The sequence below is a fragment of the Kogia breviceps genome, chromosome 10 (assembly GCF_026419965.1).
Source record: "Kogia breviceps isolate mKogBre1 chromosome 10, mKogBre1 haplotype 1, whole genome shotgun sequence".
In the NCBI taxonomy this organism is placed as follows: domain Eukaryota; kingdom Metazoa; phylum Chordata; class Mammalia; order Artiodactyla; family Physeteridae; genus Kogia; species Kogia breviceps.
Genome location: NC_081319.1, coordinates 107277731 through 107289842, shown reverse-complemented (window position 1 = coordinate 107289842; position 12112 = coordinate 107277731). Strand labels below are relative to the sequence as shown.

Below are 12112 nucleotides of genomic sequence, written 5' to 3'. Positions count from 1 at the left end.
TCTGGATGCATCTGGAGACTTCAGTAACCTCAAACCACCCACCTGTCGGGGGCAGGCAGTCCTTCCAGTCGAAGTAGCCTGCGTAAATTCCAGGTTCTAAGGAGCCAACGATGGGGTCTGCCTTCAATTCAATGTAGTTTTCAAAGAGTCTTTGGTCCAACTCTTTCAGTGAGGCCATGCTAACCTATAAACACAAATCAGAGTAATTATGAGCTGTCAGCTTGAGGGTGAAGAAAAAAGTAAAACAATGTAAATAAATACTTCAGTAGATTTTAACAGTTTTTATCAACTTCCTACAAAAAGGCAAGATTTTTATTTTACTTTCAGTAATAAAGACCACTCTAGTGCAGCTGTGTAACAAGATAAGAATTAGTCCTCTGTATAGACCAGGGGCCGTCTTCACAAGAAGGTCAGCCCACATGAACTAGTTCTTGCTGGAAGAACGGGCCAGTGTCAGCCCTGCGCGTCCATGCCTGGTCTCACCAGCACCCAGGGGCCAAGGACTTGCAGAGGGGGTGGGCCGAGCCCTCAACATGGGACGAGTGAGAATCTGGGGAGTGCAGGGTTGGGGCCGGCACTAGACTGTACTAGAGGTCGTAGACCATACAATATAGCATGAAAAGATACCAGGGAAAAAGAGCACAACTGTCCTTTCAATGCACACTATATAAAGCTATCATAGTATATGTATATTTATAGTAATAACGAACACAATGTAATACTCAGTAAGAGACAGATCATCTCCCTGAAGATAACAGTTAAAACTACAAAGCCTCTGGGAAAAAGAAATTCAGGACATTGGAACAGGTAAAGATTCTGACAGGATATGAAAGACGCTAAACATTTTTAAAAGTAGATCAACCTCATCAAAATTTAAAATTTCTACTCGAAGAATATATATCTGACAAAGATATACACAGATTTCTAACATCACTAATAGAAAGGTAAACAACCCAATTAACAAACAAACAAATGAACGAAACAGGCACTTCAAAAGAAGGTACCTGAATATGAACAGCTAAATGCATAAGAAAGATGCTTAACATCACTGTTTACCAGGGAACGTCAACGAAAGCCAGGAGATGGGCTAAAAGAAAACAGAATGTGAAGTGGTAGTGAGCAAGTGGGGCCCCCGGCCACTCACACGTTGCTGGCTGACTGTAAAGGAAATCCCCACCTGGGAATACTCAGAGGCTCTATCAACTTATTCCATGACCAGCAATTCCACTTCTAGGTATATAGGTAAGATAAGAGAGTACAAATGTCCACAGAAAGACTTTTACAGCAGTGCCCACAGCAACTTTATTCATAAAGACCTAAAACTGGAAACAACCCAAAGCCCATTACCAAGAATGAGTAAGCAAAATATGTTACCTAAACTCTGCAATAAAAGAAATAAATTAGTGGTAGACACACAATTTGGCTGAATCTCAGAAATGACTAGGTCTGAGCAAAAGCAGCCAGACACAGAAGACTACAAATTGTATGGTTCCACTTTACATGAAGTTCAGGAAAAGGTGAAACGAACCTGTGCAGACAGAAGTCAGACAGTGGTGAGAGGGGTGCCCCATGCAGGTGTCCCACTGCATGGGACGTGGCACAAGGAGAACATTTTATATTTTGATCTGGGTGGTGGATACTGTGCAAAAAGTCACCAATCTATATACACTTAAGATTTATAGTTTTACTGTATATAAGGTATACCTCGATTTAAGAAAAAAGGTTGAAAATAAATGTGTGCACAGATAGGTACCAGGCAAATGAAACAATGAGAATCAACAATACTCACCTCATAAATTTTTTTGTGAGGATTCGAAATGATAATTCATGAGCCTTGTGTAGCACACTTAAAATACATAATAAATGCTAGCAGCTATGATTATTATTTTTCAAATGCCCTGTTCATAACATCTGAGAAGCACGGACATCAGCTGAGTTCACCTGACCCTATTTGAAATGCAACGATGGGGTCTATCACGAACCCTCCACCTGAGAGTGATGGCTGAAAGTTACGTGAAAAAAAGCTCTGTTAGGAACGAAACCACAGTCCAGTAGGGCAGACAGACAAGAAAACATACAAAACACAACGTTCATGGAATGTGGCTGATAAGGAAGCAGTGGGAGAGCAAGAGTGGCCAGGGCACTGCTAAGGGGCTGAAAGGCTTCTCAGGGGAGGTGGGGCCGGACGGCTTCCAGGCCAGCCGTCTCTAATGGAAAAGGGGAAAAAAGGGTGTTAATTCAACAGTTAGGGAATTAGAAATAGGTGTTCTCACACAGGTTTGAGCCGTGCAGGTCCACGGATATGTGGATTTTTTTCAGTAGTAAATACTACCGTACTGTACGACCCCGCAGACGGGGAGGGTGGATACAGGGGGCTGACTCTAAGTTACATGACTGGGTGGAGGGTCAGCACCCTAATCCCAGTGCATACGTAGTTCAAAGTCAACTGTAGTTCAACAGCCAGTAATAACGTGGAGAAATACAGAGCGTGTTAGGAGGCAGCATTTTAGAGGCTTGTGATGATCTACCAGCTCTCTCTTTGGCAGCAACGTGCAGGTCAAGGTGCTCTGATGTCACACGTGGTCACGGGGGGCACGTCCAGGTACAAAACGCAGATGGCGGACGCCCTGCTTCCCCAGTGTCTACATAGGGGTCTGTAGCTCACTCAAAACAGTTAATGAAACGTAAAATCATTTCATTGGTGTGATTTAATGTTTCCAACTTAAATTTTCTGGTTTACTATTTTAAAAACTTTTTGGAAGGAATACTTCTAAAAAAAATAAGTTTCTCAGAAAGAAAAAAATAGCAGGAAAAAAGCCCTGTTATTTTCATTTCAAAGATGACAGAAAGAGTGCATTTAACTGAGCCAGCTCTACAGAAATAAACTTGTCAAACTATAATCAGAATCTCTATGCAAGTGAATCTGGATTACTAATTTCAGTCAAATTAATATATTTTTAATTCTTTACCAACAGATGGCTGGACAGTGAACCGACATTCCTTCATGTTACTGAACCGTAACTTGTCAAATGTGGACAAAACAAATACCAAGTAAATAGTTAATTAAAAAAATAAACCTTTAATCTCTTGTAGAGGTGGCACTATTAAAACAAAAAAGCAAGCTGTGATAAAACAGGACATCCTGTCACTCTGACACAGGAGGACTACCTAGGACTTGCTGTCGGGAGCCATTTCTCCTCATCTTCCTTCTGCCGTGGGTCTAACCTGTGACTGATTATGATCTATATATTCCCCAACTGTTCGTTTTCTGTGAAGTTTTTATAGTCAAGTTAACCAGCTCACATCCGATTAATCAGGCTTCACCTGACTGCAAAAATCCCTCTCCGTTTACTTGACTATAGCCTGCAGCTGACCACCATCTCCTACACTAGTATAATGTTTCAAATTGTACTATTTCCAGACTAAGTTAATGGTTTTCCCTGACTTAGTAACAAAAACCAAAAGGAGTTTCTGGAAATGAAAAACAACTTTAATAAAATGTCAATAGCAAACTTCAGCAAGATTAGACATAACAGAAGCAGCAGTGGATGAGAAGAGAGAGCTGAAGAAGTATTCCTCATCATTACAGAGAATTTAAAGATGAGGGAAAAAACATGAAAGAAGAAGGTAAGAGACATGGAGAATATAAGGTCTGATACGATCCAACAGGAATTACTGAAGGGAGAAAAGAGTGAACAGGGGAGAATTTTCGACAAGGTAATGGCTGAGAATTTTCCAGGACTGCTTAAAAGTATCAATCAGCGTCAACGGAAAAAGGCAAAAAAAAAAAAAAAGTCATACCAAGAGACACATCATAGTTGAACTACAGAATGCTAGAGGTGAAGAAAATATCTAATAAGTAGCCAAAGAGAGACTGTACCTCATCTTTCTCAGTAATGGACAGATTAAAGACCACACAAACAAACAAAAGGAACAAATACGAAAAATTCACACACTTGGTCTAACAGACACAAACGAAACCTGGTATTCAAAACTGAAGGACAATCTTTTCAAGCAAGGTAGAATATTTAAGAAAACTCACCATGTATTATCTGCAAAGCAAGTTTCAACAAAGTTAAAAACATGATATTCTGACATCAGAACACTTAAGTCAGAAATCTCTAACAAAGAAAAAACTAACTCCCAATATAGAAACTAACTGCTCCCTCAATTCGGAAATTTAAAATCACACCTCTACATACTGGTGTGTCAAAGGAAAACACACAATTAAAATTGGAAAATACAAACTGAACAATCAGAACACCATGTGTTAGCATGTGGCACACCACTAGAGAAAGGGAAATTCATAGCCTTAAATGTTCATATGAAAAAGGAAAAAGGTTTGGAATCAGCGAGCTGTGTAAACAAAACAATTAAGCTCAGCACCCAAGTTACTGCCTCAGAAAACAAGTGTGTGAAGAGAGATCAGTGAAGACAGAGGTTGGTTCTTGAAAAGATTCTGGCAAAGCTGATCGAAAAAAAGACTAAAATATCAAGCATGCAACATTACGTATAAAAGGGGGTCATAACTGTAGATGCAGTTGAGATTGCAAGAATCTGGAACTATTATAAAACAATTTTATGCCAATACATTTGAAAATTTAGGCAAAATGGACGAAGTCCAAGAAAAATACAGATGACCCAAATTAACAAGAGGAAACGGAAAGCCTGAATGGTTCTTTAACCATTAAAGAAAATGAACCGGTCATTAAAAACTGTCTCACAAAGAAAATACAGCCCCAGAAAGTTTTACCAGAATTCTTCTAAGTATTCAGATAACAAATACTGTAATTCCAACTCTATATAAACCCTCAGAAGAAGAAAAAAGGAGACAATTTATTTTACAAATTAGCATAACCTACACGCAGCAACATGGATGAACCTCAAAACCAGCACTGAGCAGACAGAGGAGTCATAGAAAAATGCCTGCCTATGACCCCACGGACGCTCTTTAAAACTCAAAGACAGGTAATAGTAAACAACGCGTTAATCAGGAAGCACAAAATGCAGAAGTGACTCTCTACAAGGGGAGGGAGGTGATGCGAACGTGCACTGAGGGTCCTGATCACACGACACTGCGTTTCTTCAGCTGCAATTTCTTCTAATTAACATCTGCACAGGAGCTATTCCTCCTCTGTAGGGATAAAACATTTCATATAGAAATATTTGAAAAGAATTTAGTCGAGCAAAGAAGCAAACCAACATTAAACTAGTCACAATGCGAGGTGTCAGATGCGATTCCAGCATCTGAAGGAAGCATCATAAGCAGAGCAGAGGCCCTCAGCCGCGCGTGCTTTGGGAGAACGGGGCCAGGCAGGGCAGGGCCATGCCACAGGAGGCTCTCTGTGGGACGAGACACCTGTACCTGAGACGGGAGTTGAGGGATGACGCAGAGCGAAGGGACTCGGGGCATCAGGGAGGGAGGCTCCTGCGAAAGCACAGCGGCCGGCTGATGAAGGGCTGGGCCTGAGCAGGAAGAGCCAACCAGAGGGGTGGGGACGGACGCAGAGGACGGCTCATCAGCCGCCACGAGACATGGAGGCCAGAACACCCCCAGGGCCCAGCTGGCCGACTGAGACAGGACGCACAGAAAGGGGCTGGCATGAAGGAGGAGGGCCATTTTGGTTTGGACACAATGAGCTGATATCCCAGGGGAACTTCCAGCGAAGACGTCTTGTAGGAAACAGATCCGAAGCCCAGGAACGGCCCGCTGGTTAAAGATCCTGGGCACCACTGACTAAGGGACGGAGGGAGTAGATGAGATGAGACTGCGGAGGGCCTGGAGCGCCAGCACGAGCACAGAAATGGGAAGAGGGGTGGGGTGAAAGACAACGCCAGTGGCTGAATTTTATCTGCCAGGGTTAAAGGTTTTGACTTTGGACCCCACATCCTGCCCAAGTGGTGAACCAATGGTTTTACTCACTTATGGCCTGCATGTCCCCAACTTTCCAAACAGACTTTGAGCTTCTCTCTCATCTCTGAAACAACACCTTCTATGCGAAAAAACAGCAGCACTACGTATAATGGCCAAGACTTGAAAGCACCCAAGTGCCCAATGACAGATGAATGGAGAAAGAAGATGTGGTCTCTGTATACAATGGAATACTACTCAACCATAAAAAGAATGAAATTCTGCGATTTGCAGCAACACAGATGGACCTGGAGGGCATTATGCTTAGTGAAATAAGTCAGACAAATACCGGATGATATCACCTATATGTGGAATCTAAAAAAAGACAACAAACTAGTGACTGAAACAAAAAAGAAACAGACTCACAGATATAGAGAACAAACTAGTGGTTACCAGTGGTGGGGGGGAGGTACAAACTACTGGGTGTAAGATAGGCTCAGTATATACTGTACAACACAGTGAATAGAGCCAATATTCTGTAGTAACTGTAAATGGAGTTTAACTTTTATAAGTTGTATTAAAAAAACAGAGTTTTAACTAGAATAAATAAATAAAAACAGCAGCAAAAAAAAAAAAAGAATTATATACAATTAAGCTAAAAATAATCGAATATGTAAAATATGGTACCCATGGTTCAAGTGACTCAAAAACCTTTAAAACTGATTGCTGTAAAGGACCTTCCCTGGACATATTTTTTTTTAAAAAAAGAAAAAAAAACCTGTCCTTTCTCCACCTCCATGTTGGAACACCTGAAAGAGATTTAGGGGCTTCAAATAAAACCTCAATCAAGCATTTAATGCCAGACTCTAAATGGCCACTATGACTACATTCCTGAGTCGGTCAAAAACCTGCAATTATCCAAACTCTAAATTAGATAATTCCTTTTAAAAGACCGGCACCGGTTAAAACAGATGTAAAAAAAATGCCTTGGAATTATGTAATTACAGCTACTGCAATAAAATTACAGGCTAAGGTTTATTAACCATATAGCTCTGGTTTTCCTTTCTCAAAGGTCTCAAAGAATTAAGGATTTGTGGTTAACCTGGTGTGCACACTTAGAACGCAAAACTCTGTAAACAGTCAATGAGCGTATGAAAAAGTGTTAACCTACCAAGCGGGGAAAGGCATGCAGATGAAAATACCATGAAAGAGTATGTTTACCTATCAAATTAGAAACTATAATCAGTGATGATGGCCAAATGTGGTGAGACCGGCTTCTGGAAAGCAATCTGGCAAACTGCACCACGAGTCTTTGGAGTTGTAATTCCACTTCTAAGAATCCACTGTGAGGAAGTAAGAAATGTGACCAAAGACTATCTTCCCCTCTCAGTAACAACAACGAAAATAACCAGCAGGAAAAAAGTTAAAATAATAAAAATTAGAAAATGGTACATCTGCATTAACAAATATTATAAAGCCATAAAACTCACCTTTACAAAAATAGTTAATAAAAATGGAAAAGCGCTCACAACAGACAGAAAAAGATACATTCAAGGTAGATAGAATTTGGGAAAATGTTTCACATTTTTTTATAACATATATACACACAGGTATATGGTATATATAAGACACTAATTATTATATATACTAAAATAAGACAGTGTTCATCTTCGGTGCATTATAGATGATTTAAAAAAATTTTTTTAGATTTTCAGTATTTCTCTTTTAAAAAAATGATAATTAGGTCTTACTTTTATAATAAGGAAAAAAAAATGCATGACTGGAAAAACATTTCCAAGACCTGAGGAAAACTCAAAGGCACTGGCACTGCACGTGGAAATGCACACAGCACTCAGAGTTGGCACTTGCTGTACGGGTTCCAAACAGCACATCCACTGAAGGCCTACAATGGGGCCTATTTTAAAGGACATAACTTGTAGGGAAAGAGGAGTTTGATACTCTGATCTGATAAATTTAATGTTTATTATTTAATGTTGTTTCATCAAGTCCGAAATGATATGCATTAATCAACCGGCTTCATGTCCTGTTCCTTTGGTGTGCGTTCATGGAAACAATTTTGTTCTTTATCTTAATGTGTGTATGGTGCTGGGCCAGAAAGCATTCTGGATTTAGCACGAGAAAATTTAATTTTGAGTCCTGCTTTGCTCTGCTGCTTATAGGTCAAGGCATTAACCTCTCCGAGCATTTTTTTGCATGAAGAAAATGGAGTTAATAATACTTTCCTTGATTCCTTCACAGAGCTATTTTCATCAAATAAAACTGTGTATATAAAATCATTCTAGCTTTAAAGGATGAGTGATGATTAAATTTTAATAAACGCCTAACAAGTGTGATTATGAACGTACTGTTCCTACGTAAAAATTAATTCTACCCTTGAAGATGGAGACCGAGACAAAGGGAGCTGAAAAGGCTGCCATTTCTGTGCCGCTCCTGGTGGAGCTCCTGGTGGAGGAAGAAAGCAGAAGGAACTATGCTTGGAGGACCCTTGGCAAGGTGCCCACCTGCAGCCTGAAGGAGACCTGAGAGAGGTGGGGCCCATCTGGTAGAAGCACAGCAGGCAGAAGCCCTCGGGGAGCACTTCCCTCCCAGGGCAGAGCAGAGCCCGAGAACGGATAACCAGTGGTCACGGGGCCCACGTGCCCTGGGACTGTTCTGGGGTCTGGGCCTCCCGAGCTACCTGTCAGCTGAGAAAGGAACCGTGAAAAACAGTGGCAGTTGGCAACTTTCATACCTTAATGCAAGAAATATATTTTACTTGATTGTTAATATGAAATTAATGAATTCACTCATAAAAAACAGAATCGGCACAAACACTGTAAATCTAGTTTGCTGTCGATTCCTTTCATACTCAACTGAATGATTTCAAAATATTCAATTCCAAATTCTGAGTGCCAAAAATAGTCCACCCCCAGGTCCTTCATATCACCTTGTCTCAGAACAATCTGGACAAAGACTGGGAAGGACATCAAAGCCTATCCGCATGTCAATTTCATTCTTCTTCTTAATGATACAAACTGAACCTAACAGATAATTCCCACTCATAACTTTGTAAAAACCTAAAAATCTCCTTGCTTGTTATATGCAGTTCCTAATCACTTCATATATTTTTAAAATGATAAAAGATTTCTTCAATAATAATGTTAGTGTCATTATTGTTACTGCATAAAAACGAAATGCCCACTTTCTACAAATACTAACTTTCTACTGCAAGAGAGCACCTTGCAGTTCTCAACACAAAAAATTTCTGGAAATAAACTCGACATTTGCCCCTAAAGTCTTAAGTCACAACATTTCTCATCAGGATGATTAATCTTTACGAAAAGGCAAGAAAACAAGACACAGCCACCCACTCTGACATTTTCAATCTTTGAAAAAAAAAAAAAAAATCCCAATCTAGTTCATGACCGGGAACCATCATTTGTAAACAGTATGCAATCCATCAAGAGCACTTTCTGATTATAAGATTAATAAGATCGCTGTCTTTCTCATTCTTTGCACTGAGAAAACTGTACTGACATTAGAAAAGTGGTTCTAGCTTAGTTTTACTTAGAAATCTGATAAACTTTTGTTCAGGAACCAAGCAACCTTTAATAATAACATGATTACTTCATTTTTTCCTTTTCTGCTTACTTGAAAAATATAATCAACAAAGTGTAACACTAAAAAAAAACTACTCCATTGATTTATACAGGACTCATTTTCGTCCACCTTTCTACAGGCAGGACTGGACAGTGGAGGGTATGTATTTTTCAAGTCAGACAAAGCAACCTAGAGCTCTGCCCACGTGCACGAGTGTGTGTGCACGCCCGCGTGTGTAAATGTGCTCTGGCAGGCAGGCAGAAGCGCCGCTGTGGCTCCCTGGAGCGGGAGGGCGGAAGAAGAGGCGGCTCTGCAAGCTCAGGGTTTGCTGTCGGCTAGAAGTAAAAGCTTTAACCTAAAAGGAGCCAAATCAGAGACGACCCCTAAAGATCTGGGTTGCAAGCCTTGTTTTCCTTTTCCTCCCTCAGTTTTGAAAAGCTCTAACCTTGAGAGGGCTTTGCTCTAGAGAAAGAGGAGAGCATTACCTCAGTGACTCAGGTGAACTGTGAGAAGGAGGGACCAGGCACGGGGAGGAACGGGGGTGGGGGGCTGAGGGAACAGCTGGGAACGGAGCGGATGACACCACCACTTGTCCATTTAACGCGATCCCTTTACCTGTGTTATTTTTTCTATTCCCTGGAAGTTGTGCTTTTCAAAATGTTCTGCAATATTTCGGAAGGTGTGACGTTCTAGGTAGCAGCAATTACTCAGGACTATCAACAGTCTCTGTTCCTAAAACCAAAATAAATTTTTAGAAAATTATTTATGGTAACAAACTGAAAGTCTAACAGATAACACTTATCACTTGTTAAATTTAATTATAATCTCTTGGTGTTTAATATCAATATTCAATGTTTTGTTTTTCTTGGTTCCTTCTTTCCAGTTAACAGGGAGAAACACAATACAATTCTATAATTCTACTAACTGCTCGCTATGACATAACACACTGAAGAACCAAATAATGTTTGACTCAAATTCCTTTTGAAATTTAACGCTGTATGGAAAAACAGATTGATGCGACACAGTAAACTAGTAAAATAGGATCAGCGGCTGTTCTTAGGAAAGGGATTCTACTTTATTGGTTATTCCACTTCATAAGTTTTGCACCCAAAAAAAGCTATAAAAATGGATATTTAAAAATAACTACCCAAAAATGTAGAAACTCTCAGAAAATAATTTCTAAATTTCTCACAACTTGAAAGAGAATTGTAATGCCATCCATAGATGGGCTCCTTCAAAAACCAGGCCTTCACAGAATTTCTTATGGGGACTCTCTCCCGGTCAGCCATGCAGGGCGCCGTTCTACACTCCCCAGGCTTCCCGCTATTTAAGGTGACTTCTTATCAAAATTACCAGAACCCCCAGGCTGATGAATCAATCATCCTCGCAGAGTTCAGAAGAACTGGCTTTCTAAATACAGTTCTAGGAATGGTACTGTCACTGTTCTTGGGGCTGCTTGAGCACTGTCCCTGCTCCCTCACGTGTGAGGGCTTCTCTGGAACGACTGTGACTAATTTAGGGCTTTGGTTTAGATCCCTGACTAAGAACTAAGGCAGAACTCCTTCCTAGGAGAAGCTCTCACCCATACTTTGATCGCTGCTGTGTACTAATCAGGGTAACTTAGGTTAATGTCAGGGAGGCAGATGGGAATAACCAGGCCCTGGCAGGTGCACAGACCACGGGGCTAGGCTCACTGAGCCTGGATCACCCAAGAATTCCATTCAGCCCCCTCAAAATGTGTAAAACTTTCCATATCTTTAATTAAAATTTTACTGTTTAGTTCTGGCAGAGCGTGGCCTAGGCCTATTTGCTGCCTTTTGTGGTCATCAACAAATATAATTAAAAGGCCCAGGAGTTATTACAGTGCTTTCAAAGCAATGAAAGGTTGTCAGTGGCCTGACGGACTCTATGGACAGGAAGTGGCGGCTAAAACGAGCCTAAAACAAATGCGCTGTGCGTCTACTCCTCGTCCACGTTCTGTGTTCAAACCGCGTGAAGTGGGCACCAGGAGGTGACACGTGAGGCTGAGGGAGGCCAGACCCCTGCCCACACCTATCTGTCACGGTGATGTGGCCCTTGTAAAGCGTGTGACATAAAGTCACCGTGACACTTCATCAGCCACTCTGAGAAGTGGCATCCCAACTACCTCCACTGGTCTCTCAGCCCCACGATCAATCCTTAATTACCCTCCAGGCACTGCCTCCCAGCAGCCCAGCCCAGCCTGACACACCTTCTTTGCCCTCTTCGTTAATTAACTCTGGCTGATTTTTACCCTTGTAATCTGAATGGTTCTTCCCCCAGAATGGAAAAACTATTTGAGTGATTTGAAGTCTTACTCTTAGTAAGTGTATTTTTTCCTCAAATATAACCAATCACAGGAAACAAAAGTGGGAAGAAAACCTGACAAATAATCAAATTCTTAAAATTGAATGACTCATCAAAAGCTGACAAACAGCTCAGATGAATACGTATGTTTGAAACTAACAACCCAGCCTATCCACGGCAGCAGCTGCAGACCGAGGAGCCCACGGCCTCGTGCAGCGCTCTGGCTTCTGTTCCCACAGCAGCTCTGTGGTGCGGCCATCAGGCCACCCTCCGTGGCATGACCGAGGTTCTTCTGTCAGTAAACAGCAGACCAGCTAGCGAACCAGAAACCTAGCC

General features: G+C 41.2%; 1 protein-coding gene across 11 annotated transcripts in view; it reads right to left on the bottom strand.

Annotated features, from left to right (window-relative positions):
- Nucleotides 1-12112, bottom strand: part of EXOC2 (exocyst complex component 2) — a 151877-nt gene that overhangs the window by 34881 nt on the left and 104884 nt on the right. For all 11 annotated transcript variants that reach the window (XM_059078060.2, XM_067006858.1, XM_067006857.1 and 8 more), the window contains 2 exons: nt 10067-10183; nt 43-184 (listed from right to left, as the gene is read on the bottom strand). In XM_059078060.2, coding sequence (XP_058934043.1) covers nt 43-184; nt 10067-10183 — 259 coding nt within the window. The remainder of the gene's footprint in view (nt 1-42; nt 185-10066; nt 10184-12112) is intronic.